Raw genomic sequence first — 25,818 nt, forward strand, 5'->3', positions numbered from 1 at the left:
CTAGGGTCACAATGGTGGGTGAATAGATTATGATACACTGGAAATTCTCTAGTAGTTAGAAACCCATAAGAAATTAAAGCATGAGCTTACAGGAAATGAGTCATGTGAGAGGTGAAGAACGACCCAGGATACTGAACTCATTTCTTCAGGTGTATTTACCAGACAGTTGCTACTGTTTCAAGTCGTCGGGCCATGAAGTACTCTGCCTGTAGCTGTTGAGGATTTGCGCCATGGAGCCTGACATGTGCCCAGGTTCTTGCAAAGTTTCTTGGGAGGCAGTTTTGCAATATGGTCTGAAATGATGCTTCGAAGGCACCGTTGTCCTAGCCAGCAGGTTTTAAGTACTGATGCTGATCACCTCTGGTCTAGCATAAAGATATAATGTGTAGGAGTTAACATGGCTGAGGGCAGAATGGAAACTTTCAGCAAGAGAAACCCTCCTGATGCATCATGACATTCAGAAAGGTTCTAACTTTCTAATGTTCTCCGCAGAGAGGAACCTGAATGTGGCTGGATCCAAACCCAGTCCCAGACTCAGTCAAGAGTTTAAGTCTGAAAATTTTCATAGGCATAATTGAACCTTAGCACAGCTTAGCATAGTAAGGATAGCAAGCCAATGTAAAATAATTATTTAATTGATGATAAAAATGCTTAGACAAAGGGATCTTAAACAGAATTTGTTATTACAAAGTGAAGATCATTATAACTACTAGTATAGTGCATTATTTATTGAAGCAATACTGAAAGAATTATTTAAAGCCAGCAAAAGTATTACTAAGAAGAGATTGGTGCTACCAATACCAACAATCCATGGCAAACCTCTTCTGCTTAGCCTTGAGGAGTAGTCTTGACAGGCATCCCCATTCAAGGGTGGAATCTCCACTCTGTCTGAAAAGTAGTGTGTTAGAACTCCCTGCAATTAAAAAGAGGGTCTGGGCTTTTGTGGTAGAAGGTGATCCACAGTCAGATGTCTCTGGGCCTGCAGCATTACCTCAGCAGCTTAAGATAAGTTATTGGCACTATGACTTGCTGGTGCCTCTAACAGCAACTTCACCTGCCACATCCTCACCTCATTCTCACATCCTCAGTGCTAGTTTCCACCAGGAAACATTGTTCTTCACATCCTCAGAATGTTTCACTTTGAGACTGATGAATCAAGCTGATTCTTCAACACCAAACACAGCTCCTTTACCATCTACTACTGATAATTTTTGCAAACAGGGTCAAGTTTGAGCTGTTTTATCCCCACTTAGGCAGAGCATCCTGCTACAGGAACAAAGGGGAGATGCTGGAAGAAAGGATATCCAGGGACTGACAGAATGTATTGAGGCAAGAACACATCCATTTCCTTGATTTACGTCTCTTCTGGATACTTGTAGGAAGCAGCTCCTTCAATTTTGTACTTAGGCAGTGGGCCCTGGGCCAGGCTTGGGAGGAAAAGGGCAAAGGAAATATGCACTGCACTGAGAGAAGGAATGTGTGCAAAACTGGAAGACTGGGAGGAGGATCCCTTTCCAAACACATTTGCTAATTTGGATTTTAATTGCAAGTGCTGGCAAACTTTTAAAGCTTTTTGTATTCAATTAATAATTTCACTTTCTAGATATAATTAAAAATTTGATTTTCAAAATATTTTGCATAAGTCTACATTACACTGCAGTGACTATAGTATAGGAACCTCTCTTTTAATCTTTATTTAACAAATATATGAAATCTTCAGGAAAAAATGCCAACCCTGTCACATAAAAAGGCACGTAGAATCCTTTCTCCCCCAAAAATCTAGTAGGTTCTTCAACAGTCAAAAAATTTCTTATCAGAAAACTAATGAGGAAAGGTTTTTCTATCCTCATACCATTGCCTACCATTTTGCACAAAGCTGAAGGGTCTCAAGGCCAGCTAAAAGGAACTGTAGACAAAAATCACACATCTTCCATAGGCACATGACACTGAAGAGATACCTGTCCAATAAAAGAATCTGTGTTCTAATACAGCTGAACCAAGATTGGATCAGGTTGATTGCACCAGCATTTGTCATAAAACAGTCTGATGACTTCTTACAGTGAATTCAATATTAACGTATAAGATTTTTATCCCAGATCTAACAAAATCTACAAATGCAAAATACATCTTAAACCCCCATTTTCTACTACAATTAAATAGCTTTTTATTCCTTCAGTACTATGCAAATTTATTTATAACTGCATATAGGTCTCAATTCGCATCAAGGTGCATAGAGATGCAGTACAAAGGAATGTAATTTTTTATTATATAATAAACAGGTAAATACAGGAAATGATTTCTATAAGCTGTTTGGGATAAAAGGTGTGAATGGCTTAAACAGAGTTAGAATACTGCACACAGCAAAGTTCCTTTAGTGCTCTTTATACACTTTGGTCTCAAAAGAAGCCATGAATTGAAATATGACTGCTCTTGGACATGTCTGTTTTTAGGGTCTTTCCTAAATACCAATCTCGACCAGCCCTCACAAAAAAACAAAAAAACACAAAACAGAAACAAAAACAAAACTAAAACAAAACAAACAAACAAAAAAACCCAAACCAAACCAAACCAAACCAAACCAAAACAAAAATACAAAAAAGGATACTTATCTGAAAGTCTAATCTAAATTGCTAAGGGACTCTTCAGTATCTGTGAAATGGATTGTGCAACCAGATTTTGTTATTGCTACTTCATTTAATTGATTTTTTTTCATTTGCTTTGAGCATAATCTATTATAAAAGATAATATAAAAAGCTTTAATATTCATGGATTTTCCTGAAACCTATCAAGGTAGTGTCACAATAATAGCTTTGAATTTTTTACTTTGGATTTTTTTCCTCCCTTTATTTCGTCTTTTTTTTTTTTTTTTTTTCTATTTTTTTGTTTTGTTTTGTTTTGTTTTATTCCTACCCCCTTCTTCTTTCCCTTCTTTTTTTGCCCTTTGTTTTTCCTTCGAGTTTTTCTTTTCCCCTTTTTTCTGTTATTCCCTTCTATTTCCTGCCCCTTTTTCCCCTTTCTTTTTTCCTGGCCTTTTTTCTCTTCCTTTTGCCTTTTTAAAATTCCGTCCGTCCCCCCATTCTTTTCCCTTTTGTTCTCTTTTTCTTTTCCCTTCTCTCCTTTTTCCTTTCTTACCCCATCCCCCTTTTTAATTTTTGCCACTTATATTTCCTCCCTTTTTTTTTCCTTCCACACCCAATCCTCTTTTTCACTCCCTTTCTTTTTTCACTTCTCTCTGGCGCTGAGCTGCCGAAGCACCAAACCGCAGGATTCCTCGTCCGCCTGTCCGGGCGGCCGCGTCAATTCCGCCCAGGAGTTTCTCTCTCAGCATCCCGCACCGCTGAGTCTCACACTCCTCCCGTGTGTGCAGGGACCCGCGGGCACGTGGCGGTGTCCCCACAGGTGTCCCGGGCGTGTCCCCACAGGTGCCCCACAGGTGCCCCGGGGGGGCCCCACAGGTGTCCCCTTACATGTCCCACAGGTATCCCCACAGCAGCCCCCACAGGTATCCCCATAGCAGTCCCCACAGGTGTCCCCACAGGTGTCCCCACAGGTATCCCACAGGTGTCCCTACAGGTATCCTCACAGCAGTCCCCACAGGTATCCCCACAGATATCCCCAGAGGTGTCCCCACAGCAGTCCCCACAGGTGTCTCCAGGGGTGTCCCCACAGGTATTCCCACAGGTGTCCCCACAGGTATCCCCACAGGTGTCCCCACAGATATCCCCAGAGGTGTCCCCACAGCAGTCCTCACAGGTGTCTCCAGGGGTGTCCCCACAGGAGTCCCCACAGCAGTCCCCACAGGTGTCTCCAGAGGTGTCCCCACAGGTATCCCCACAGGTATCCCCACAGGTGTCCCCACAGGTGTCCCCACAGGTGTCCCCACAGGTGTCCCACAGGTATCCCCACAGGTGTCCACACAGCAGTCCCCACAGGTGTCTCCAGAGGTGTCCCCACAGGTATCCCCACAGGTGTCCCCACAGGTATCCCCACAGGTATCCCCACAGGTGTCCACACAGCAGTCCCCACAGGTGTCCCCACAGGTGTCCCACAGGTATCCCCACAGGTATCCCCACAGGTGTCCCCACAGGTATCCCCAGAGGTGTCCCCACAGCAGTCCTCACAGGTGTCTCCAGGGGTGTCCCCACAGGTATCCCACAGCAGTCCCCACAGCAGTCCCCACAGGTGTCCCCACAGGTGTCCCACAGGTATCCCACAGGTATCCCCACAGGTATCCCCACAGGTATCCCCTCAGCAGTTCCCACAGGAGCCCCCACAGCAGTCCTCGGCGGTGTACCGGGGCTTCGCGCCGCGGGGTCGCCGGGGGCTCGCAGGAGGGGCGGGGAGTGTTGCCGGGAGACGGAGGAGCGCGGGAGGCGTCGGCGTGCGCGCACCCGCCCCCGCGCGCGCGTCAGCGGGAGGCGGACCGCGCCGCCATTGGCCGGCGGGACGGCGGGTGGCGCCGCGTGCATTGGCCCGCGCGGGGTCACGCGGCGCGGGCGGGGCCCGTGACGCGCGCGGCGGCGGAGGGGGCTCGACTTGTCAGGTAGGGACGGTCCGCGCGCGCCGCCCGCGCCCCCGCCAGCGCCGCGCCCGCGCAGGGGTCCGGCCGCCCTCGCCCCGCCGGGCCCGCCCCGCCCCGGCCCGGGACCCCCGGGAGCTGCCGGGAACACCGGGAGCGCCGGGACCCCCGGCCGGCACGGGGGCGCGGGCGGGCCCCGCGCCGGCTCTACCTGCGGACGGGGCGGGGCGGGCACCGGCGCCGCTGGCGGTTCGCTCCGCCGGGGCGGCGGCGGCGGCCGCATCCGGTCGCGTCCCGGTGGCGTCCCGCGGGGAGGTGTCAGAGGCGCCGCTCGCCCGGCGGCGGCTCCGCCCCGGGGGGGCTGGGGCAGCGCGGCGGGCGCGGATCCCGCCCCCTCCCCGCGTCCGCCGAGGTCCGGGCGGGGGCAGGCGGAGGGCGGGTTCGGCCCCGGCCCCGGTCCAGCGGTGCCGGGCGTGTCTACTCCCTTCCCGTGCTCCGGCTGGGCTGGGAGGACGCGCCGGCCACTGCCAGGAGCGGCGATGTGTGACCATCCCCGCTTCCCAATATGTGCAACAGCCCGGGGGAGTCGGATTTGGGTTTTTGAGTTCCCTTCCTCCTAGGTGCCGCCTGACAGTTGTGTACAGAACAGCGGCTGCCTGAACTTCTGCACTGGTGTTGGAGCCTGTGTTGGGCCTTCCAAGTGCCGCTGCCCTGGCGCTGTCTGTGTGCATTTTAATGCTTTGTGTGCTTGAGATTTTGGTATCTGCACGGCTACTGAATACTCATATTTGGTGTTCGAGAATGGATTACACGGAAGGGTGTTAAACATCCATTTTCATGTTTAAGTATGTTTCTGTTCGGTTGGACTTCACATGAGCATACACCCCTGATGTGGCACATAGTATGTGAGCACCAAGGGTTTTGTAAGACCTTTAAAACAAGCCAGCTCGTTTTTTTCTTTGCAGGAGGGCACCACTGCTTTACTGTAGGTGAAATAACTTTTTCCTGCTTTGAAACAGACTTGCTAAAAGTGGCTTTGGTGCTCTGATCTATTGTACTGCAGATTCCTTCAAGAAGCTGTAGTGTGAAAAAAGCAGGGGTGATGCATAAAACTTCTTGACCAAAAAAGTTTATTGGATCTTAAAATAAGTTTATGAAAATCAGTTAATTTGACTTGCTAAATAATACCTAACAGGGTGATTGCTTCTACAGTTTATTTTATGTAAGTGCTAGTCTCTGAGAATCTCAAAGAGGTGGAACATTCACAAATCATCTGCACACAGTCAAAGCAAATTGCAAATGATGGACATATTGTAGGTTAAATTAGAGTAATGATTATTGTTGGTGAGACCAATTTATGTCCCCTCATTTTATAAATTCCTTGTAATGTGTTGACAGAAATTGTCATACAGTTACAGCTTTAAAATATGCATGTGTGGAATGTGAACCCTAGTAAAGTTGGGGTTTGGAGATACTTTCTTGAGGAAGAAGATCAAATAATGTATGTACAAGGTCACTTACTAGCTGAGCAAAAGCTCGGTTATCCATCACATTGCCTGATTTTCTAGAAGCATAACTTTAGGTCACAACTGAGTCCTTCGTAGTTCATCAGTTTGGATTGCCAGTATATAAAATGTTCATGTGGAAATAATTCTGACACTTGAAAGCAAGACAGGCTGGAGAATGCAATGAATAATATAGAGAATAGAAATTTTCAGTTCCCCTGGATTTGTTTAAATATTAACTAGCAAAAATAAAAGATAAAAGAATGTATCAGTGTGTGAACAAGATGATGGGCCAATTTCATTATCAAAGAATTTTAGTGATGGAAAGGTGAGATGGCCTTTTTTAAGAGAGGAGGACAGGTGATATTTGCTTCACTAAGAGATATTTAACTAAGAGCATAAAAGGGAGGTAAATGGCTACAGGAGGTGCACTGCAGTTAGGTAACATGGGATGTATTTCCATTCTTAAAATGTTCAATGTCATTCTTCCTGCGGTGGAGAGCAGAGGTGCAGTTGCGTTGGATGTGAGAGTGGGGCAGGCATTTGGTGGCCTGCTCTTTGTCCAGGGGAAAACCCCTCTCCCTGCCCGGTCTGCCCTCCCCATTGCCGCCTGTCCTCGGTGTTCCCTCAGCTGGGAAGCAGCAGGATGAAGGAAGGTATGTTAGCCATGTCAGGCTGAAGGCGGAGAGAGCTGGCAGCAAGCCCGGAATTGCTCCATACAAGGAGATGGGCTAGGAGATGAGGTCATCACTTCACAGGGAGGAGTTTTTTTTTTGCAGTGTGTGGGAAGTAGGTCTAGGAAAAGGAAAAGAGATTTTTCTGCTGGTGAGGAGGAGAAGCAAAGCAGTAAGAGAAGAGAAGAAAGCCTAAATGTGGCTTCCCAGTGGGAAGTAAACTGCGTATATGCTCCTATTCTAAGATAAAACTGCCCATTTTGTCCTGGTCTAGTTATATTGTTGATGTACTTGCCTTGTGAAAATGGATTTCAGAAAGTTAGTGGAGAGCTTTATTCTACTGTAGTGGAGAGCTTTATTCTACTGTAGATACAGTCTTTGAATTGTTGAGCATCCACTATTTTATTATATTTAAAGGATTTAAAATTTGGTGCATGAAAATATGCATAAAGTTCCTGCTGTTTGACATTCGTGTCAGGTAAATGTAGCATTTCTTTGCAAAGGTCTATTTTGGAAACTTTTTCACAGTAATGAATCAGTGAAATTCAATGCTCTGTTTCCAAGGTTTGAGAGAAGATGGTAACCTCTCATTTTAAGAGCTGTCTATGGTCTCATATAGTGCATAGGAAGTTTTGGTGAGGATTCTTGAAAACCAGCAAGAGTCTTTCTAAAATGGATTTTATTTTTGTGTTTGGGATTTTTTTTTTTCTTATGGGGCAGCTTTATTGGATGGAAGGCTTTGGTTGAAGTCAGCTTGTAGCATGAAGTCATATTTGTGACCGTTAGTGTAATTATTGTCTATTTTCTCCTGCAGGTTTAAATGCAGAATTCAGTTCAGTGTAAGGAGTCTAAAATAATAGGGGATTTTTAAATTCCTGTGTGTTTCTCTGATGATAATAAAAATAAACTCTTAATATTTTAGGGCTTAATGCTCTTTTTAATCTAAATGAGTGAACTGTACCTCATGACATCATTCCTCTTTGGATTTCAGATTGCTGTTTGCTCTGTAGTAGCCAGCTTCCCTTGTATTGCTGCCTTTTACACTCGAGACAAAATGCCAGGTGCTTTAACTGCATACAATTTCAGACTTTCTTCTTCATATCTGGGTTTCTTACTAAAATCTGCTTACAATACTCAGATGTGTGTCATAGCAATTTGTAGAGACAACTGTTTATACTCATAACTTTACTGCAGTTCAGTGGCTGACTTCTGTCCTCATGTACAGGTTTGACAGAATTACTGGTCTTGGGAGAGTATTAGCTGGCTCTTCAGAATCTTGTTTCTGTTGTGGGCTTGCTTGCACCTTGAGCAAGAAGGTGCAATGACTTGTTAGGATTTCTGACAGGACTGCTCTTACTTTCTACTGTGGGCACAGTTACTACTTGGACCAAATAATTTCTTGAAGTTGTTGACAGGGAGTAATGGCGCTAACAGCATACTGTGAGAGCTTTCTGTAATGTAGCTCTCTATTAAGACAAACGTGAAACTGTCAGCTGTTGAGAAGGAAGTAGAACAATCGTGTGTATACTGTTAATCTGTCGTTTAGGTATGCTGTACAATATTGTCTGCAAAATACTGTAGTCCACTTGCAACCCTCTCTTAGTATATGCTAATAAGAAAATGCTTAATGATTAGGTACTTCATAGTTGTCATGTATTTTGCATATTTCTATATGGCATTCAAATCTTGGTCTGAAGACAGGTAGCTGTCTTATAATTGTCATTACTTGATCATAAGAGTCTCAACTTTTTTTTCATACTCTGATTCTGTAAGTGATTTATTTTAACATAAGGAGCTGAGACATTAAGAAATTAAGCTTAAGCACAAAACTAAATTACCATAATTAAGACCTAATGAAAAATCAGTTATCTTGTAAGTAGTGGCAACCTGTGAAAAGTTTGTGAATTGTTGCATATTATCTAAGCACTCTTTGCCAGGAGCAGAAGTTAAATCCAGAGCAGTGTTAAAATGCATCAATCATGACCAATTGTTCCCTGAAATTGCCTGTTTAGTAAATGGGAGACACACAATTATAGCAATGAGCCTGATAAGAGTCCTGAAGATGACCCCCCGTCAGTCAGAGTGCTGAATCATACTCAGAGCACTCCATCCTCTCTAGCAAATGAGTTGGGCATTTCTGAAGAAAGGCACTATGAAAGTAATTACACAATCACATAGCGCATATTCCAGAGAGGATTTGCATCCTTATTTTGTGAGTCTTTTAATTGTGTACTTGGTTTGTCAGCTTTGCTGCTTTTTGCTAGTTCTGTTTATGTCTAACTTTTTGCTTTAGAAAATTTGAAAAATCTTACATTGAAAATATATTGTAGCTTATGTTGTCTGTCATCACATTTGTAATGTTTGCTGTTTGAATAGAGAGTGGCAGTCATAAGTTGTTTTCTCTCTTAATAGAGAGCTGGAAAGGACATATATTTAATGGTTGTTTAATAAGACAGCAATTATATTATTGAATATTTGTTGCTTTAATACTCAGACAACCTATTAATAATGGCTCAGCTAGTGGAGGTTGTTAGCTGCTACACTCTTAAATCACAAAATTCACCTTTAGTAAACCTGTAAACAAGTAGGAGTAGCATCATAGGATAAATCCTGATTTTTTTGAATACTTAAAGTTTGTTTTATCTGCTGTTACATTGTATAAATTTGTTAAAATATGATCACTGTAGTGAATTGCTATTGTGTCTGCTCAGATACTGTTTTTTAGAATTATGCTAAAGCTTCCTATGTTTTGTGTGTCTTTCAGATAGCATCTGACTTCCTAGTTGTGGCTTCTGCTTTGAAATGTTCATGAGTGTAAAATAATAACCCACAGCATTTGTACTCTAAGTTTCAGGAAGTACAGATAAGGGGTACAGTCAGGCAAAGTGGTTAAGATCAAAAACGTGACGGCTTAAGCATAGTAAAAATGGTATTTTTAAAACAATCAGCAAAATTTGAGAATTGCAGTGTTAAGGAAAATCATTCAAATTTTCAGCAGCTCTTTACTGGTTAAAAAACAGAAAATATTTTATGTCAATGCTGTGAATGCTGTGTTTCCTCCCAACTTTTCTGAAACATCCATGATATGGTAGATAAACTGCAGTTTATCAAGATAAAAGGAAATGCCTAATTTGCCCAATACAGAAAAAATGTTGGTAGTTGAAGTGTGCATCTGAAAAAGTAAAGGGTCTGTAACAAAGATAGAGGAAAGCTATATAATACCTAGTTCTGCCTTTTGGATTAGATGTATGTTGAAATTGGAGTGCAACATCTCAAAGTAAATTTGAAGCTACTATCTTAATAAATTTAATTGGCATCCAGATAATCTGATTTATCTACATGACTTTTTTTTTTTTTTTTTTTTTTTTTAATTTTTGTAATATAAGGAGGTAATTATATGTGTCCTGGTTTGAAGGACAGGTGTCTGCCGATGAAGGCAGAAGTTTTCCTTTGAAATAGAGACTTTAATTCCACTCCCCCCAAGTATTATAAATGTTTGAATCAAGGACTCTGAGGCAGAGATAAGGGGGTAGGAATAGCAGCTCTTTTACTAATATATCTAACCGTACAAGCAGAAACAACATCAGTTGTTAAAATTACTAACAAAACAGAACAGATAACTCGGTTCCAGTCCTTTCTTTAGCTGTGAGCACACTCTCTCTCGGCGGGAGCGGAGGCGGGAAGGGGCGGCTGCGGCCGCGCCGGTCTCGGGTGGGAGTGGCTGGAGCGGGCAGCTCCTCACTCACTGTTGGGTTCTGGTGGTCAGCTGTGTCCGCAGAGACTGGAGGCTGGAGCAGGGCAGATGCAGGGCAGGTGATCACAGAGGGTCTGGCACTCCTGCCTTCGGCCGCGTGGCTCCAGACGGGGGATGCTTCTCCGAGCTCGCCGGAAACATGAGTCCCCTCTGGAAGCATGAGAGCCCCTCTCGAAGCCGATCCCACCTACCCCTTTTGTTCAGAGTCATCAAATGTCCGGGGTGTAACCCGGCCAGCTCCATTGGCATGATAATGGGAAAAATTCTTTAAATTGACACAGTGATAGAAAAACACTCAATTCCCAACAATATGCCATTGTTACTAAGGTCAAAATCTCAGTTGGAGTCAGTCCTTGTGTTCCTCTATGGTCTCTTAGTTTTCTGTGCTGCATGCCTTCTAGCTCTGCTTCTCTGGAGCCAGGTGGTACCCTCTAAAAGGAAGTCAACCCATAGCTGATTGGGCTTTTCTCCAGGCTCTGTTTCAGCCACAGTATGGAAACGCATTGCAGCAGATTTGTGACCTTTGCAGAGCAATCTTCAGCAAATATCCTGTCCCCTATGCCTTGTGCCACGAGGTTTCATGTTTCCATGAAGCATGCAGTGCATCCCCTGTGCAAAAAAATCCGTCCAATGGGCTGTGACATGGTGATTTCTTAGTGCTCTAATATTTCATCACCAAACTCATCCCATCCAGTCTTGGGGAGCCTAAATGGAGATGTAGGGATTAGCAGTGTGGGTGTGGTCAGTCTGCTTTTGACGGGGGTAGCTGCCATTTCCAAAGCTCTGATTAAGCAGATGGTTGTCAACATTTGGCCATTACAGTAGCATGGCATGTGTACCTCTGCAGAATTTTTCTCAGATTAAGTTGGAATTTCAGATTTAGAGATGTAGTCAAATTCCCTTCAGCTGTCTCAGAGTACAGTAAGGCAAGAATTCTGAGGAAGCTAAATAACCCTTGTCTACAGTACAACATTATTGTCATCTCAAACTTATTTCTGAATGATGCTATGTTATGAAGAATATTGTCCTTTTAAATGAAATATTAGCTGCCTGGTATAATTTCTGGAAAGAATAGCTTTGAGAGGCAGAAGGAAAGACTGGATATGAAATAATAATCTGTTGCAATAAAGATCAGATAGCTGAATCTTATTTATGCAAATCAATTTCCATGTGAAGACTCCAAGCACATGCACATACACTTCAGGACCACTTGTCCAACACCTGGGAGATTATACCTCTACCCCTTCTACCTGTTTGTAATAGCATCCATTAATTAAAGCTCATACTTTTAATATCCCTCAGAAGGAGTGTTCTTTATAACTAGGATAGCTGATGATACCAAACAAAACTGACTGGAACTAAGAAAAGAGTGGGTAGGTTTCATCATATATTTGGGTATACATGTATATATGCATATATATGTAGAAAGTATATATTAAACTTTGTTATGCATGTAAAGCATGTAAGAAGGTACAAATACATAGTTTAGTCGCGTGCATTTCTGATGAGAGTAACAGTATCCATTTAACACAGAGAGTCATGGTATATTTTAGGATATGGAGCATGGGAAGGAGCAATCATTCAGTTCAGGAACAACAAACAAAGGCTTGAGGCAACACCTTTCACTGAACCACATGATATTTTAAACTTCCTACAGTGCAACAGCCTGGAATATCAGCTGTTGGGAAGAGACGGAACTCTCTCATGGACCTGTCGTCTTCATGGCCAGTATTTACTGCACAAAATACTGTGTAATCAAACTATATTAAATGTGGTACTGGTGCCTAGAGAGGCTACCTAGAACAGTGTTAAAGGAATAAAGTAGGTATTTATTAAAAGGCTTTGAAAAGATACTCCTTGGGCAGTACAAGAGTCTGGCTGTGGATGCACCCAAGATGGACTTGACTCCAAGTCATGTGTTTTCCCACTTTTATAAGTTTTGGCCCATTTATGTATTGGGGTTAATTGTCCAGTTACAGCTCCAGGTAGGAAGTCCCATCCTCCCAGATTGCTCTCCGCAATTCACTGTTGTTTACACTTTTTGGGCCTGAAGGTGCAATGGTTCTCGGCTGGAAAATGGTTGTTTTGTCTAACTAAAATATGAAGAGAACTTGCTTACACTTTATATGAAATTCAGAGTCATATACCAATGCAGTACAGAACCTGAAAAATATAAAAGCTAGAACTTAAGGTGTCAGTACAGTGATGCCAAGGAAATAAGTGACTTTGAGAAGTCTGAATGAACAGTGAGTTAACTAAGTAGAGGGTTTGATGAACCAGAAGGATGTAATTTAATGAAGGAGGAAAGAAGAACAAACATCCTCATTGCTCTTTCAGTTTCTTTCCAAAGAGCAGTAAATACTTGGAACTAGATATTATATTTCTCCTGAGGAGACCGTTATTGTGATGTATTATGGACTAATGTCAGATTTGTTATCTAATTGTTTTGTTTGAAGTGAGACATTCTGGCTGATACTGGGCCATAGGAAGAAATTAAATGCCTCTTGTATTTTTAAAGTATTTCACATCCTGTGGATTTATCTTTTCCTATGGCTGTTCTTAAATCTTGAGATCTAAGACAGTGCTAAAGGGAGAAGCTTCCTAGTAGTATGCTGGATTTCTAAATTGAAATGTGCAATGGCGGCAGCCAGATGAATTTTGGGATCTGAAGTCTACAGAGGGAGTGATGATGCTCAGTGAAAGAATTCTTCAGTCCTGTTGCCCTGAAGAAATACTTACATAGGCAGCCTTGGTACTGAGGGTTTGCATGTGGATTTTATGTGTGTGTTAATTCTGACTTGCCATGTATTTATCTCAAGACAGATGGATATCAAAATGTGAAACGCTACTATCAGAGGTTTGGGGTATATTTTTTTGGATAAGGAAGACTGCTTCCTACCTTCAGACTAAAGAACTTGGTATCTAATTGAAATCTAAATATCTAAAAGAAACCAGCAAAGAAATAAGTTAGTGGTGCTTAGGATAACTTGTTAGTCAAGATGGTAACTACAGTGCTTTTTAATTTCGGTTGACTTTTTCTAGGCATTGTTTCTACCTTCACTAGTCATCTAAGACAAGAAATCTCTTGAAAATACAATAGTTTAATATTCTTTAGCTGCTCATTTTAGCTCAGAAGTTTCTTTAATACACTATATGATACACCCTTTACGTGAGCGTGAGTCACTGATGTATTTTTTATTCTGTTTTCAATTTGTGGCCAGTTTTTGGACATTTTAACATAATGTATTTCTTTGTAATTCTTGGACAGTCCTTCTCTTTAGCTGGTAGAATTGGTTAACAGAGCTGGAGATGCACAGTACCTGTCCTTTGATAGTCACTTTTAGCAGCCTTACCCTGCTCAATCAATTTTTCTTTTAGGATCTAGTCTGGAGATACATGTTGCAACACTGCAGAATTGACAGTTCAGAGAAAATTTGTTGGTCAGGAGCTCTACTGAGGCTGTGCTTTTCTTTGCCTTTCCTTGATCCTGGAGCTGAATTTAGGAAAGTATAATTCTTGGAAAAATAGAGGAAGGAAAGCTTTTTTTTTTTTCTTGTAAACACATGAAAGATGATGAGAAGTTAGGTGTGTTTACATTTGAAAGCAGAAGAAGGGTGTGTGGCTTATTTTGTCACTTTTTCAGAGTTAACAAAATAACAGAAGAGTCTTGAAGCATGAGTGACAGGATGCGACTTGTGTCAACTAGATTAGCTCTTTTCTTCCTAATCTGTATCTGCCTTGTCCTTGTTTTTCTGCCTGATGAGTCTTGCTATTTAGCTGTGACTGTGAGGTAGAAATTCTACATTCTACAGGATGGAAACAAAACTGGGTGAGTAACTGCACCTAAAAAGCACTTACTGCATGGTTCACTACCAAATGTCAGCTCTACCCTTTGCCCATTCTTTCGTAGAAGGACCGAGATGATAAAGAACATGCTGAGCAAGTTACCAGGCCATGGGAAGTAGCAAACAGCTGAAGGTGTGGTGGCAAATGAGACTACTGTTTAAAATAGTCTTGGCAAATAGGAGAAGTCATCTGGAACAAAGCAGGGGTCAGTGAGTTTCAAAGCTCACTGGTTGGCTGTAGGCTGGACATAGGGAATGTGTGTTGGGGAAAGATGAAGTTCTGTGGAAAAAGAACATTAATTTTTTGGATAATGAACAAATAAGGATATATTGTCAAGTTGTTAGGAAGAGGGTAAGCAGTTGAGTAAGGAGCTTGAAAGCAGTTTGAATTAATCTCTCTGTTCTTGTCAGAGTTGGTTGGTCCTACAGTAGCCCACTGTTTCAGCTTCTGGATTCTTACGTGAGATGGAGGCCAATTGCAGGGTTTGGAGGATAGAAGTGGTTTAGGAAATGGTTTAAAATGAAAGATTGAAAAAATTAGAATTATGTCTTCTGATTCTAGGCAGAGAATCTGGACTTTAATCTCTTTTGCTTTTTTTTTTTTTTTTTTTCTTTTCTTTTTTGACTGCTAATAAGTGTAAGGTCTGTTCTTTGATGGAGCTCACTGCTTCTTATTTTCATTTATTTTTAATAACATCACAACTGCAGGAGGAACTGCTAAGGAAAAATGTGGTCTTCCTACAGGTGCAGGGATGGGAGAATGAGAGTGCACTGTTTGAGGATGTTTGTAATGACCAAGTAAAATTCATGTAGCTCAGTTCTTGCTACTGTCAGATAAGAGGGAACTGTTGGCACAAATGTAGAGTAATAGTTCTTGTTCTGCTTTTACAGTTTAGAGACATCTTGAGATGGAACTCTTGCTGTTCTACAGATTTGTTCTTTTAAGGAATTCTTATAATAATCTTGTACTTCTTTGTTTCATGGTCTCAAAAATGTCTTTAGGCATTGAATTATCTCGTTTATTTATTTACTGGGCAAAGAAGGACATTAGAACTAGTATTTTAAAATTTCATTTGATGTTCTCAAGTTCTTCTTGAAAACACTTCGGGCATCTGACATACCATATTACTTTCTGCTGTAATGATTTTTTCTTTTGGTGTACTTTGATCTTACACTTGTCATTCTTGCCAGTTTTGTGAGCTAAAAATTCTCTTTACTCTGTCTGTAAGATGCTCCATGCTATGATCAATATTATCTATGTCTTTTTTGGTGCTTTATGTTTTTCATAAGATAGAATGCGAACATACAGGAATACCAATAATGTATCAGCAGCATAAGAACATGTTATGTTTTCGCTTCCCTTCATTAAAAAATAGTCTAATATCCTGGATGTTTTCTAACCTGACTGCTTGAAAGCACTGAACAAATGTTTTTGAAGGTGTGTTTAGAGAGTGCTACAACTTTTCCTGGTACTATTATTAAATAACTCCTACCAGTGTATTATGTTGCATTTCTTGACATGTGACTTCCTATGCTGTTTTTTGTGCTTGCTGCTCAGTGTTCTGAGGTTCAGCAAGTTTTGTAATGACCTGTGGGTTTCAATTAATTATAATAATTTTGTATAAAGCACAGATGCTTCTGTGATGATGTATAGGCAGGTAACCATTTTGAAGAGCAGCCCAAGTCCTGGCACAGATTATGGTGAGGCTTCTGAGCTCTCTCCCCTGTCAATCTTTGTTTTTCAAGGCTTATCCTGCAAGGTCTTCAGTTCTCTAGTAGTTTCCTATCAGAGACATCAGCAGAAATTTCCCACTTGCAACACTTTTCCCATAGAATCCTTGATGCCCTCACAGAACTCTTCAAATTGTGAAATGTAGTTTTGCTCTGCAAAAGCTGCACTGTGTTGCTTTTTTTTTTTCTTTTGAATTATTCTAGTCTACAGATTCTTAGGCATGGTTTTAACCACCTTGTGCAGTATCAGAGTCAGACTGTGTTGTTCTTCTTCTGATTGCCTTGTCACATCTGAAAAAAAATTGATTTGTTTTATAGTTTTGATTCTCCTTTGCTTGGCTCGCCTTAAACATAAGTTTTTGCCAGAATTAATAATTTGGAAATTTGATAGCTGATACTTCAATGCTTTGGCTCAATGGCATCTGGTGAATTTTTACTATTGATGTAATATTTTTAATTGCTTCTGAGTCTGAAGAGGATTGGATTTGGGATTGGCCTTAACTGTCTTGGTAGTAATTTCAGAAAAACAACAGTTCATCTAAGTTTTCTATTCTGTCTTTGTCTTCTTATAAATTTGTCTTCATTAGCTGGTGGATTATTGGATTGAAGGAGCAGAATGTTTGTAACTGTCAGATTCTGCTGTGTTTGAGCTCAGAAATAGCAGTGGAAATTCAGTGAGATTTTATTGCCCTCTGACAGATGGCTGTGCAGTTCATTGGAAAGCCTTTATTATGCTTCCATGTGCTAGCTACTGTATGCCTATCAATTACACCTGTATTGCACTTTCATTACCAGCCTTAAGTTCTACTAATGACCTGTGTGATGAAAAAAATGCACATATGTAAACAATCAATAGTAACTGGAATTCTAAAGAAAAGTTGGGTTTGCATTTAATTTTCCTACTGAAAAACAAAATTCTGCACTCTAAAATGTGTGATAGAGTAGTTCTTTAAAAAGAAAAAAAAAGTAAAAGAAAAGGTGTGTCCGTTGTTATGTTCAGGGAACAGAAGATAGTCACTTTTATGGGTTGAAATGGCTCCAACCTGTTGCTTCATTTGAAAAATGGAATTTTTTTAACAACTTCATTTTACCACATGTATTGGCATCTGCTTGAAAGTTGAATGTGCCCAGGTGCTGGTGGTGATGTTTGTTCCACTTTCACAAGTCCCATTTGAATGGGGACTAGGACTTGTTTTCCTTTCCAGTGACTGTCTGGTTTGTGTATGTATTAAAAAGACTGGAGCCAAATTTACTCTAATGTTTTGCTCCTGCTTGTACTTTTTTTGATGGAGGAGACTTTCCCTTGGGCTTTGCAACTTTGGAACAAATGATTTTATGTCTGTTTTTTAGAAATGTGATGAATTTTATAACACTTGCAACCTCCTGCACTTTTTTTCTCCTTTCATATCTGCTTGCATAGCTGCTGTTCCTTTACAGAGCCTGAATCCTAGCATCACTTAGTCTTTTCTATTTTTGGTCATGGAGAATAGAAGTTTTGTATTTATATTAGGCAGTTCTTTGTTTCTTGAATGTCACTAAGTAGCCAGAATGGAATACTAAATAATGCCTGCTTGAATGTGAACTAAGACTTTGCCTTCAGAAGATTTTATAAGTGTGTCTGTGATCATTGTTTTGTTTTAAATAATGGATATTTTGGAAATAGTTTTGCTTTCTTCACCCTGACACACTGTGTCTTTCTTTCAGTTTTGCTTTATGTGTTTTTTCCTATGAGGGCATTGCTAAACTGTTCTGGAATGTCTCATCTGAAGTTGGACATTCTAGCATGAGATTGTGAGTGAATGCTTATCATGCGTCCACATGTAGAGATTATACGGTATACCTTGCACTTGTAAGCTGTGTGCAAAACTTGTTCCTTACCATTTTTAAAATTTAGTATTTTTTTTTTTCTTAATATAAATCCTCAAATCCATTCTGTGCAAGTTTGCTTCACCTAAATTGCCGTCTAGAGTTACAACTTGAAATTTTGGTCCTGCTAGTCATCTTAACTTTCTGACCTTTTAATTTTCTAGATATTAGACTAGTTAGAGCCGGATAGAAATGTATGTGTCTTGAGTGGTTCCTTTTTCTTGTTGTCACTTGTTTCCTTCCACTTTTGTGAAAATACTAATTTGATCTTTCATATAATGAACTTTGGCCTTTCATGCTTTCATTTTTTCTTGTTAATGGTTTTTTTTTGTGTTTTAACGAGAGCAAGATTCATACATAAATAAAACTCTCTAATTTTTCAGCTACAATATGTATAAGAAATTTCAAGAACTTAAAAAAAATTCTCTTTCATGTGTAGAGGCAAAATTATTTCATCACTCCAAATGATGTGCATGAAGTGCTAGCATACTACTACTAGCAGTCATTTGAGAAATGTGCTTTTTTCTTTTAGTTGAACTGTCTATATTTTTGAAAAAAAAACAGCTGGATTCTGGTAATAATCTGAAAATGCAAGGCAATTTACCTAAGTCTGAGTTTTGCAACATATTTGAAAATGCTGAGATATTAAAAAGAAGTTTGATGTTTTTCTTTCACAGAGTCCCCAGAAAAGAAAAGAAGAAAAGTATATTTCAGTAGGTGAAAATCAGAGGAAGTAACTGCTGACATAGGAGAACTGTACTTAAAGGACATTTCTGAAGGAAAACTTTGAAGGTATGTGAGCTAAGTTATGCTTTGCAGAAAAGCCTTCCTGAAAATTAGCTGCCTGCTTTGCTTTGAGTGGATCAGTATTTCAAATCAGCTTTGAAATAATCTAGGGCTAACTTGTATTACCACTTCAGATATTTATTGTTGGCAAAAGCTCTGCAGAAGGATTAGTTTTGCTAGTTTATGTTGTATACATCATACCTTTGCATACAAAGATAATCTTATGAATATGTGATTAGTGTAAAGAAATGGTAGGTAATGCATTTCATGGTCTTGTGCATTCCAGTAGATCCTACACTAACAGAAATGTCAATCGTTGATTGTCTGATTTCTGTTTAAGGTATGGATGGAGTGCTATGAATGATTTATTTCATTATTTTAATGGAATATAACTACTTGAAGTCTCACATTGAGAAATTGAGAAGTACTGTTTAACGAATTGATAATCTATTGTAAAAATGCTTTTAATTTGGTACAGAAGCCTTGATTTTGAGGATTTGTCTCCTGAATCCAAATACTCTTTCTTTTCTGATTTTTGACATATTTTTAATGTTTGTAGAAAATGTTTGCAAAATAAAATACATTCTGTATTCTTTATGATTTGGAGCCCTTACAGATTTAGGAGTAATCTAAATTCATAGAGAGCATGTGAAGAGTGAGAGAATCCAGATTTGTGATGTGCTTTCCTATTCTGAATTTAACTGAGGGCCAGGTGTACTTTCTGGGTTTGTGCTTTTTTAGTTGCCTATCTTGTCACTGGTACTGTGAAACCATAAGTTCCAAATGATGTGTGTAGATCCATCATTAAGATTTTTAGTCAAAACCTTGGATATAATTGACGGCAGTATGTAGCAGAAGGCACCAACTGTTTTAAGCATAGGAGAGCATTTTAGGAATATTTTGCATTGTATGTGCTCTGTTCCTCTTTGCTCATTTGATTTCAGTCAGTGTCTGACAGAGCATGGCCACTTTCATGTGTCACAGACAGATTGTAGTCTATAAATTAAATGTTCATTGGTTGTGGAAACTACTTCCTTCAGGGTTGCTGCTGGAATCCAGAAACATGACTAACTGGAATACTGGCGTTATTTTCTGAGGAGAGTGTTACGATATTGAAGGATTATGTGACCATTGAAGTTTTTCACTGTTAGGCTGACAAAGTTTAACATTGATTTGTTTGGAATCTGACTGCACCACTTGTTGGTGGTTGAGAGAAATTTTAAATTGTCTTTGGTAACTCTTCTTAAATTTAGAACAGTTTGAGATCTGGTTGCTCATTCACACTAAAAAAATCTGATTACTGCTTTGTGAAGAGCAGCTTAGCAGGCTGGAGTGAGATATTGTTGTGTCTTTTGTTCCATTGATTTTTGTAATCTTATGGCTCCTTTGTAAGGCACTAGAAGCAGGCTGAAATATCACATGCTGAGAATATTTCCTCTTTCCCTTGCCATAGTGCCTCTCAGTAAAAAACAGAGGCTAGGGTAAAAGTGAGCAAGCCATTACTTTACTCATAACATAAGGCCAGACTTCACTGTGAGATTCAGTTCCTGTCTCTTCTAAATCTGGATATAAGAAAACAAGGGTACTATCTTTTTTCATGGCTGTTGTGCTGGGAGAGTTAGAGAATGTGCTAAAATGGGGTAGGAGAAAAATGAAAAGTCATAAAAGTGGATCTAGATCTAAAAGGCATGGAAAATTCACTAGTGCAGCTTTAGTCGTGTCAGGGGCTTTAAGATTTTTTTTCCTTTGGTTCATGTTACTACATGTTTGTGGTTCTGCAGGAGTATTCCTGAATTTTAACTGCTGTGTATGACTGAAATCCTAGCCATCAGGAATAATTCTGACTAAAATATACAGCTTCAAATAAAGGGCTTATGAAAGGTTAGAGGTTTAAAGTTGCTCATACAGCCTTGACTTTTCTGTAGTATGCAGATACATAGTAATGTGGAACTGTTCTAGTTTTCTTTATTGTATCTTTGTTTTGTTATGTAGCATGGCTTGTGTTCTTAAGAATAAACACAAGTACATGAGGCTTATTTCAGAGGCTGCTTGAGGTTCTGATTTGCAAAATGTTCAGATATTTTGTGCAGTAACTGAAGCCAATAACATATTTATTTTTTCTGAATTCCTAACATGCTAAAAATGTTAAGCACTCTGAAAAGTCTGTCTTAAAGCCTTGTACATACTGGTATGAGCTGCCACAGTGTTGACATTAGTTAGTGTCTCAGTTCTTAATGTAAAATAAGAATATTACTCCTGCTTCCCAATGGACTGCTAGAAAGATAAATTTGTTAATGTTTGTAAAAACTGCTAATTTAAGGTATAATGTGCAAGGCCTGTGAAGAAATTGGTCTTTCTTTGTTAAAAAGAGCCAAGACTTCGCCGTAGTGCATGAATTAGTGAATAGGCTGTAAGTTTATCTTACCTAGTTGAAGCTGGTTAGTATTAGAACAGGTAGTTACTGTGTAGACAGAAAGGATTCAGCCCTCGTTACAAAACCTTGTGCAAGAGTGTGTAGGAGTAACTTCTTTGTGTGGTTTCTACTCTTCCACAATGTAGCTGTGTGTTTATCAGCATCAGAGGCTGGTATTTCAGAGCTAACTGTAGCAATGTGTCTTTGACCCTTGGTTCTGCTACATGATTTCATAAGGCAGCATATCTTATCTGTTTATCAATCTTACTTTATGTCAATTTGGTACAGTAAGTCTGGACTGTCCTAGGGTAAAATGGTGTGAACTAAATAAAGAGCTCTGACCCAGGGGACCAGTGTATGGTTGTATGGGAGACCTGCTTTGGGATATTTTCTGGTTTTTGGGAGACTGACTCTAGGTTTAATGGCCTATGAAGATTTGGTCTAGGAGCAAACTAGTTTCTAAGTAGTTATTTTCCTACAGATTCAGTGCCTGAGAGCTGGTGTTTTATTTGGATTTTTCTGTGCTCTTAGGACAGCAAACATGAGAAACAAATGTTTCAGGTCACCAGGAGAAGAAAAGTGCAGTTGGCAGCTTCTCTGGAGATACTGTTAGCTGTACTTATTTGGTTAAATATGTAGATTGTTCTTCTGCGTTTGTCTTAGATGCTGTTATGTTTTATTTCATACTGTACTTAAAATTAGGGAGGGACATTTTTTCAGAAATGGAAGTTGGAGAGCAGTTCTGAGGCTGAAATCTTTTCCAGTCTGGTGTTCAAAACAGTGCTCCTTTCAGTTTATACTGAGAAGGTAAGTGTATGTAGTTAATCTCATTTCAGAGGTTATTTCAGAGTTCAGGCATCAGTATTTGCTCTTTGTCCCACCAGAAGTTTTTCGTTTGATAATTGTCTCATCACTCTTGTTCTCCTTTCAGATGTGGTGAAGAGCCTGTGTTTTCCCCTGTGTGGTATATTGTGCCTTAAAAAATGGGGTTTGGAGGTGACCTGAAGTATTCTCATGATGCTTTGTTAAAACTGCAAGACTGGGAACTACGACTGCTGGAAACAGTGAAGAAATTTATGGTAATGAGAGTAAAAAGTGATAAAGAATATGCATCCACTTTACAAAATCTTTGTAATCAAGTAGATAAAGAGAGTGCTTGTCAACTGGATTATATCAGCAATGTGTCCAAGGTAAGTCTGAAGTATTTTGAATTTGGAATATCATTGGGTTCTGTGTTATTTTTGTTACTTTGGTTTGAGTTGCATTGCTGTCCATTCAGTTTCTTGAGAGTTAATGTTGCCATAGTATTTTAAAATGGGTTCTTTTAGTTTCTTAGTGAAATATGCAGAAGTTGAGCTCTTGTCTTGCTTTGAAAAAATTAACTGAATGAGAATCATCCCAATTTTTGAAATTCAGTATTTTACATAAATAGCTTGAGCCTGCTACTTTGTTTAGTGCTTTGAAAATCAAGTATGCTATAGTGAGCTTTTCTTTTAAGATAGGGACTATTGTTTATGTTACATAGAATTTGTGATAGAAATAGAAAAATGCCAGGAAACCAAGGCAAAGCCTAGAATCCCAGCTGTTACTCACACTGCAGCACGTGTTGTAAGAACAAAACATTAATTCAGGATGTTTCTTGTAATTGTGAGGTTATTTGGTATTCTTTTTAAAATAACTATGCTGACTTTTTAGAAAGGTAAGATTGATTGTTCTCCAAATTAGTGGTTTTCAGATTTAGAGCAAGTCCAGTTACATGTAATAATGAAGCAAACTTCTTTTATCAGCTGTTTGAAAGTTTTACTCTGTACCTGGATTTTCTACTGACAAGAGAAGACTATTCTGTTTTGATGGCTTACTCAGTTCTTGGCCTTCGTTCTGTAGCAGTGGTTACATAGTGCCTTCAGTGTGGCGTGAATCTTCATTTTTCTCTTGGTAGGAAAACACCTTTTCTGGGTCAGGTTAAATTTTAGACAAAGCAATTTTTATGTCATGGACTTATAGGGTGGCTGCTTGGACAGTGGCTGTGGTGTAGCATTAGGAACAGGACTGCTCCTTGTGCACCAGGGTTTATGTATACAGGGTTAAAGTGGCTGTGTGTGACTTGAAAGCTGCACTGCTATAGCTGGCCTGCTTCAGCATTGTGCAGTGTTTATATATAATATGTTGTGTTGTTGCTTCCCTCCCCCACAATAATTCTCGCCTTGTAAACTGAAATACTGCCCTTTTTTTTTATTGGCCCAGAGTATTCAGCATTATAAGGTGTAAACAACCATTAATTTTCACATAGGTATCTCAGTCTAGGAATAGTTCAGGTTAATAATGTCAGTACTTCTCGTGAGCGGATAATTAAAAAAAAATCTGGAGATCTGACTTAAAACATTCTTAAATTCTTTTTGGTTTGGAAAGAAGCACACATGTTACATTTTGAAATCTTGTTTTGAACAGAGGCACTCAATTTGTCCATCAGCATAATTTTTGTTCCCTTTTTTTTTCTCTTAAGGTGGAGTAATTTTTCACTAAGTCACATCTCTAATTTCTACTTCCTTTATATAACAGCAAAAATATTCATATGGACTGGCAGATCTTTTGTATGGGCTTGCCTTAAAATTTCACTGACACCTTGGATTTTGAAGTTGTATAGTGACACATTATCTTATTGATTTTGGCAGTTGAAAAGCCTGAATTATTGATTAATTTACTAATTGCATTCCAATTTATTTTACTCTTTTGTGATACTTTTTTCTCTCTTCCTGACATTTTACAGAACCAAAGAATGATGCAAATGTTATGGGACATGAGTCTAGTTTCTTATGTCTTCTAAGATACAAAATGTCTGTATTTGGTATTGTGGTATTATTTGACATTTTGTGGCATTAAAACCCAATAGCAAGCTATTTAATTTTTCATGGGTTTTGTTTGTTTGGTTTTGTTGTTGTGGTTGTTTGTTTTGTTTTGTTTTGATCTCTAAGTGTACAATAAGAGTGAGCACTTAGAGAGAAATTATATTTGGGAAATCTGTCTTCCGTTTTTTTCGCTTGGAGATAACAAACTGGCTGGAAGGCATGGTAGCAGCAACGGGTAGAGCTAGAAAAGAGGTGTTTTTAAGAGCTTTCAGCTTTTGTGTATATGTCTGAAAGATGGTGTTAAACCAAACAAACCGAACAGTAATGTATTTTATTGCATTTGTTGGATTGTGGTCATTTTTTTGTGGAAGGAAGTGCTTTACCTTTTCTCCTGTTCCCACCCAGCTTTTTTGTCCCATATAAATCTCTATTACTGAAGCTTTACCTTCTCATAATTTAAATTTTAAAACAATAAAATATAATCATACAAAGCACAGAAATCTGCTCTACTGCTATTTCCCTATGGAAACATCACTTTCATATTTTCCTGATGGAAAGTGTGATGTGAAGAGCAGGGAAATAGGCAATTTTTTTTTATAGAAAGGGAAGTATTTTCTATGTTTATGACATATTTATCTCATTTGGTGAATTTTAAACTAAGCGTTTCCTTAGAATACCTGTACTGATGAAAAATGCTTTTGGTGTGATTTTTCAAGATTAAAACAGTAATTGTCTCATTAGTAATAAATCAGCCTTGTGGAAAATGGATGACTCTGACTACATTTTCACCTCTCAGAGCACTTTTATGAGCTCTTTTGTAACCACAAAGGCCCACACTTCTGTTTTATTCTATGCAGCTTTGCAGTATGACTTCTGAAATGATCTCCAGCCATAACAGTGAAGCTTTAGGCCTTGATGTTTTGTGACACCACACCTTAAGCAGTCTAGATTACTCTGTGCCAATCTGTGGGATATTTACAAGCTGGAGAAAATGTCAAAGATAATCAAGTATACTGGAGAGTCAATTGTCTTTTGTTTTGTTCCCTAGAATCCAGTTTCTCTTGCGTCATTGTCATGTAGAGATGGAAGTATTAGGTAAATATGTTTGTGTACTGGATATAGAGAAGCCCCAAACCTAACAAACAAATTAGTTTTCTAAAGTTTTTATCTCGGGCTGATTTTTGTTTAAGTAAGAGTAAGATAAATGCCAGTATCATATGCTAGCTGCCTTTAAAACCTTGTAATTCTGTGGCACGTAGCCACTCTGGAATCTTAGTTATAGTACCACATTCATTGTCAGGGAGCTATCTTTAAGGAATCCAATGTGTGACAGCAGTCTTGAGGGTTACCAAGGCTTTTATTTGAAGTTCAATTTCACATTTCTGTCTGTGTTATCTGTTGATGTGTATCTGTATTTGAAGCCCCACACAGCACATTAAGCTGTCCTGAAAATTGACAGAATGTCCAAGGAAGGTATTAAAGCAAGGGTACAGAAGGATGCTGGGTTGCAGTGACAGATGAGTGTTGTGTCTGTGCTTTGGTTCTGGTGGTCTCACTGACGCTGCCGTGTGAAGCAACTGATGTAATGGTGTTCTCTTAAACCACCACCCCTCAAATGGTTACTTTTGTCAGGCAAAGGTGGAGTCAAAGGCAGAGGAACTGTGGAGGGAAATGAGAGGACAAAGGATGTAGGAGCATGGTTCTCAGCGGTGTTTGGGGTATATTTAAAAAAAAAAAAAGGCTGCAGTGATTTCTTTCGTGTTCAGAAATACTAGGACAGTGATGAAGGGAGAGTATTCAATGCTGTATTTTTGTCTCTGGTGCTTTTTTATGATTTTATGAGTAAGATTGAGGCATGATTTTGGTGTTACAGGAGGAT

General features: G+C 39.7%; 1 protein-coding gene across 3 annotated transcripts in view; it reads left to right on the forward strand.

Annotated features, from left to right (window-relative positions):
• Positions 1–4,458: 4,458 nt before the first annotated feature.
• The window catches only part of FER (FER tyrosine kinase), a 165,284-nt gene continuing 143,924 nt past the window's right edge, over positions 4,459–25,818 (forward strand). For 2 of the 3 annotated variants that reach the window (XM_056513421.1, XM_056513422.1), the window contains exons 1-3: positions 4,459–4,543; positions 18,572–18,686; positions 22,025–22,283. In XM_056513421.1, the coding sequence (XP_056369396.1) occupies positions 22,077–22,283 (207 nt within the window). In that variant the 5' untranslated portion in view covers positions 4,459–4,543; positions 18,572–18,686; positions 22,025–22,076. The remainder of the gene's footprint in view (positions 4,544–18,571; positions 18,687–22,024; positions 22,284–25,818) is intronic. The other variant, XM_056513423.1, reaches the window with a different exon arrangement.

The sequence above is a fragment of the Oenanthe melanoleuca genome, chromosome Z (assembly GCF_029582105.1).
Source record: "Oenanthe melanoleuca isolate GR-GAL-2019-014 chromosome Z, OMel1.0, whole genome shotgun sequence".
NCBI classification, from domain to species: Eukaryota; Metazoa; Chordata; class Aves; order Passeriformes; family Muscicapidae; genus Oenanthe; species Oenanthe melanoleuca.